Source organism: Pteropus vampyrus, unplaced genomic scaffold (assembly GCF_000151845.1).
Source record: "Pteropus vampyrus isolate Shadow unplaced genomic scaffold, Pvam_2.0 Scaffold588, whole genome shotgun sequence".
Lineage (NCBI taxonomy): Eukaryota > Metazoa > Chordata > Mammalia > Chiroptera > Pteropodidae > Pteropus > Pteropus vampyrus.
The window spans coordinates 91,820-96,919 of NW_011889369.1; the positions used below are offsets into that span (position 1 = coordinate 91,820).

Consider the following 5,100-nt stretch of genomic DNA (forward strand, 5'->3'; position numbering starts at 1 on the left):
CACCTGCGGCTCTAAAACAATGGGCCTTACTCTATCAGTTCCGGAGGCTGGGGGTCGGCGGGCTGGCTCCGCCCGAGGCTGCGAGGGACGACAGTCCAGGGCTTCCCCCTGTATGTGTCTGATGTCTCCCCCTGCCTTTCTCTCATGTGAACACTGTCGCTTGGGTTAGGGCCACCCTAAAGCAGGGCAATCTCATAGGAGATCTTATAACTCGATTATTTCTGCAGAGCCCCCTTGGCCCTCCCTGAGGGCACGGCTGGGGGAACATGGGGATCCTGAGGCCCCAGGATGGTCAAGGGCAGCCTGCAGGCTGAGCTGGACCCAGGCCACTCCCAGCAGGAGGCCACCGTGGGCTGATGCCCCAATTCGTGTCTGTGCTGGCAGTGGGGACTGCGTCCACCCCTGCCACCCTCTGAGGCTGCTCCCCAGCTCCCACGGAGGCTCCCAGGCTGGAGGAGGTGGTGCTGGCTCAGGGCGCCAGCTCTGCTGACTCATTTTCCAAGAGCCATCGCGCTGCCACCTCACTCCTCCAAGGAGAGCCCAGGAAGGAGGGGTGTACCACTCTGTCCACCCCAAGAGGACAGGGTATCTGTCTACTGCGCGTGGCCACAGGAACTGCCCCCCACATTCCACACGAGGCAGTGAGGTGGCAGAAACTGGGTCACTGTTGGCTGCGCTCATGGCTCTGGGGAGCTGGCCATGTGGTCCCAGAGGCACAATGGTCTGCAGTGGGTGAGGACGGTCAGTCTACCATCCCAGGGGGTCGCGGCTGGCCTGGCCTTGCTGGAGGAGCTGAGAGGGGCCTTGGGAGGTCCAGCCAGGCACCGTCTGCTCCTCCTGCTAACTCAGCCGGAGCCTGAGAGGCAGCAATGGGGCCGGCAGTGGACTCAGTGGGGCTCTGGCACATTCTGCCCCCACAACCGTGAGTCCCACCTCCAAACCTGCAGGGGTGCACCTGTGCCCGAGGACCAGCTGACATGCAGCCCAGGCCCCCAGTGTGCTTGCACAGCGAGGTGGCCAGTGGCCCCCGGGGTGGACGGGCCCCCACCATGGGTAGGGGGCAGGGCTTGTCTGTGGCAGAGGAGCACAGGCCAGGGCTTTGGGGCGGAGACTCCAGGGCTGGGAGGCCGGCCCCCTGGCTGGGGGCAGGGCTGTGGAGGGGAAGGAGGGAGAGGCTGGGGAAGGGCCATGGCAGGGCCAGCCAGTGGGCAACGGGACCTCCTTCTGGGTCACCAGGGGACCTGCACGGGGACTGGGAATAACTGAGTTGGAATAACTGAGTCGGAAGTGGGGCGGCCCCAGGTCTCCCCACGTTCCTAGGAGCCTCAGACCCCATGGGCCCTTTTCCTGCAGCTGGCTCCAGCCCGAGGGCTGGGTGCTTGCGGGACAGCACGGCCCGGAGACTGAGTGATTCGAACGAGAAATGGGGAATGGAATCGTTCCTCTTTGCTTTGAGGCTGTGTGGGAGCCACGTGGGGGCCGTGCGTCTCCCCAGGCCACCCCACAGGACACTGCTGGTGGGCCCGGTGTTCCCGGGCGCCATGCAGAGGCCTCGGGGCCCGTGTCTCTGGACCACAGGGCTAGTGTGTACTGTCCCCTGCTCTGGCCCTGTCGGTGGAGGACCTTTCAGGCCCAGACGGGCAACCAGCACATGGTGGACATGCGGAGCGTGTGATGCTGAGTGACCTTGCAGGGGATGGGACACAGGTCGGCCTTTCGGAAGGGGACATGAGGGGCCAGCTGCCAAGTGGAGAGGGGCCAGGTAGGTGGGGACTGGGCCGGTTCCACAGAAGGACAAAGCTCTCGCCTGACAGATGGCCTCTGAGTTTGACCTTCGGCCTCGGGAACCTCCTCCCACCTGTTAAAGGGCAGCTGGGCTGTGCGGGGACACCCGGGGTGACCGGGACCGTGTGCAGGGGCCTCGCCCAGCCGTCGGCAGGGAGCACCTGTGAGTGTCCTTTTGGGATGGCTTCCTGCCCTGGGTCCCTGTGGCCTCCGTGTGCCTTTCCCACAGCACCGAGGCACGGAGATGCCTGCACCCCTTCCTGCAGTGGGCCCCCCGCAGCGTGACCCTGCGCACTGTGCTCTCCCCACGTGCCTGTGTCTGCCGTAAAGGGAGTAACCAGAGAGAAATGAGCCCCCGCTGGTTGATGAGCCTGAGCACTGGGGGCCGGGTGATTGGGCGTGGGCTTCGGGCAGAGGCTGGCTCCACCATGGTCCACTCCCTGCCTCCTGCCCCGGAGGTCCCGGGGCTGAGGAGGGCCCGCACCCCCGGGGGGCAGGGGTGCGTCACCGAGGCGGGTGCTTCCATGCTGGGCTCAGGGCGTGGGGAGCTGCGGGGCAGAGGACTTCCTGGGCAGAGAGGTGATGTATGCGGGAGGATGAAGGTGAGGAGGGACGCCCTGGTCACGTGTCCTAGCCAGGGGGCGCCAGCCCACAGGCCCTGGAGCTGCTCCGAGTGTGCCGGGACATGGCCCGTCATCCACCGGGCCCTCTGTCCTCCCGGCTGTCTGCACGGCCGGCACCGTTTCCGGGCCTGTGCCGGTTCCCCGGCTCACACTCAGGGTGCGTGGTCCGTGCTCAACACGCTGCGGTTGCCCGTGTCGGTGGTGGCGGCCTCGTCCAGTTAGCCGTCGGCTTCTGGAACGCCGGCTGGCGTTGCCGTCCACCCCCGTGGACTCGAGGCCCCGCCCCTCCTCCAGAAGCAGGGCCACACTCCCCGCCGTCGGTGACTTCCGCCTCCCAGGGACAGGCAGGAGGGTTTGGCTGTGCACGCGCGTGTGCGCTCCTGCACGGCCGGGCGGTCTGTGACCCGTGCCCTCCCACTGCAGACCCCGCAACGCGTTCTGCTGTGGGGCGGTTTCGTGCGTGCCCAGGAGCCGCCGGCTGAGCCATAATTACTTAAGTGCACTGCGGGGGGCGCTACCTCGTTTCCCAGGTTTTGCCGAATGACAGCCGTGCTGCACGGCCACCCCCGACCCCTGTCACTGCGTCCCGGGCACAGTGACAGCCCGCGGCCCTGCGAGGTCTCACATTCGGGAGGTTTATGGGGTCTTCTCCCAAGAGCCTGCCTCACCCGGCGTCTGTCCTGGGCGCTCAGACTGGTGGGAGCTGGTCGCTCAGAGCAGCGGCCTTTGCCGCCTGTCCTCACCCCCTGGTCACTCTCGGCTTGTGGGCCTTGTTTCTGACTCGGCTTGTGCCCACCTTGTTCCTAGTCTGGGCCAAGGAGGCTTGGAGGGGCTGGGGCCAGCCCGACCGGTGCCAGCAACGGCGGAGTCCTTGGGCCCCTGGCTGTGGTCTGTGGAGTGGGAGCCGCCCCCGCTCACCGCCCATCACTACTCTGCATCTCGGCTCGTCCACCCGACCTGGAGCCACAGGGCTCCCGAGCGGATCACAAGCCGCCAGCAAGACGCCTCAGCAGCCTGCAGCCCTTCCCGGCCCCAGCACAGGGCTCCCGCGGGGGCCGCGTCCCCCACCGGCCCTCGAGCCAGCCGGGCTGCTATGTCACAGCCTCATCTCGGCCGTGACCCCGCAGAGGCTGCTGCAGCAGGGAGAGACATCCGTGATGCGAGCTCGGAAGGGGACACCTGGCCGCACCCCGTAAATCCACGCAGGAGGCTGGGATGCGTGGTCGGTTAGGGGGACATTTTCGGTGCATACGACAAAGGGCCAATTGGTAAGAAGCCCCACCCCCCAGTGCAAAAGGGGCAGAGATGAGCCCAAGCAGCCGGGAAACACGAGAAGGTGTCAAGGTCAGATGACAACAGAGTGCCGTCCGGTGACCCTCAAATCAGAAGTGGCTCTCGTGAAGTGTGAATGAGACAGGGAGGGTGTGTGTCCCTCAGTGTTCACAGAAGGGGCGTCCCTGATGGAACCCGCGTCCCTTACAGTAGCAGAAGTCACCCTCAGGCTGCAGTTAACGGGTCATCTCCCATGTGGCAATGCCCTGGTCCCCAAAATGCCGGGGCCATCCCAACCACGGTGACCTCCCCACGCACATCTGGGAACTCAGGTCCACTTGGAGAGCGCTGGGGTTGGGGGCCCGGCCCAGGGAGTGCACAGGGTGTCCCGGGCCGAGGCCACAGAGAGGCTGGGCCGCAGTGGGGGGCAGGCTGGTGGTGGCACTTCCCAGCCAGGGAGGGGAGCGGAGGCACAGGCCAGCTGTGCCCAGGTGACAAGGGGGCGGTGACCAGGACTGGGGGGCCTTGAACTGTGGCCGCTAGAGCAGAGGCACGTTCCTCTGGCAGGGGGTCCAGGCGCGGAGGGTGCAGGGCAAGCTGGGGGCGGTGCTGCCCAGGAGCGGCCTTGGGCCTGTCCTGGTGTCCTGGGAGAGCAGTGACCTGCACACAGGTGTCTGGGCACCTATGTCCAGGGGTCTGCAGGCTAAAAAGAGGGTGATGGGTGGGGTCGCAGGGGCCGAGGCTGAGCATACTGGTGGGAGGCCAGCTGGGCATGGCGGGTGGTGGCCCTCCTAGGCTGGGGGCGTCCTGGCTCCCCTGGGGGGGGTGCCTGGGCGGCTGGAGGCCTGGGGAGGGGCTCTGGGTGTCACAGGCCTGCACGAGACCTAGGGCTCCAGTTGGCCAGAGGGCCTGCACGTGGAGGAGGGACGTGGTGAGAGGCAGGGTGACACTCGGACGCGGAGCTGTCCTGGGCAGTAACCAGGGCCGCGGGAGGGCAGACAGTAGCCACAGGAGCCTGGCCTAAGGCGCCCTGGGAGGCGGGGAAGCAGGGGCAGGTGGCGCCCTGCTGGTCAGGCCCTGGGCGGAGGCCAAGGCCACCCCAGGGGCGCTCTGCGGAGGGCCGTGCTGCTGGTCCTCGAGGCCCTGGGTGTGGCCCAAGACGGGTTGTGACAGGCTTCTGTCCCCACAGGCCTCGTGAAGCTGGGGATTCACTGCGTCACCTGCCAGAAGGTGGCTATCAAAATCGTCAACCGGGAGAAGCTCAGCGAGTCTGTGCTGATGAAGGTGAGTGGGGTGTGGGGCCCGGGGGGGCGAGGGCGTGGGGAGGGGGGCTGGGGGTGCTGCGCTGCCGTGAAGCCTGCCCGGGGGCCCCGTGTGCAGCCATGGCCCAGTCGCCGGCACCCGAGCTGGTCCGCACTCC

At 67.0% G+C, this 5,100-nt stretch overlaps 1 protein-coding gene across 1 annotated transcript in view; it reads left to right on the forward strand.

Moving 5' to 3' along the window:
* Positions 1-5,100, forward strand: part of BRSK2 (BR serine/threonine kinase 2) — a 30,318-nt gene that overhangs the window by 2,969 nt on the left and 22,249 nt on the right. Inside the window, exon 4 of the mRNA XM_023525658.1 lies at positions 4,870-4,964. Coding sequence (XP_023381426.1) covers positions 4,870-4,964 — 95 coding nt within the window. The remainder of the gene's footprint in view (positions 1-4,869; positions 4,965-5,100) is intronic.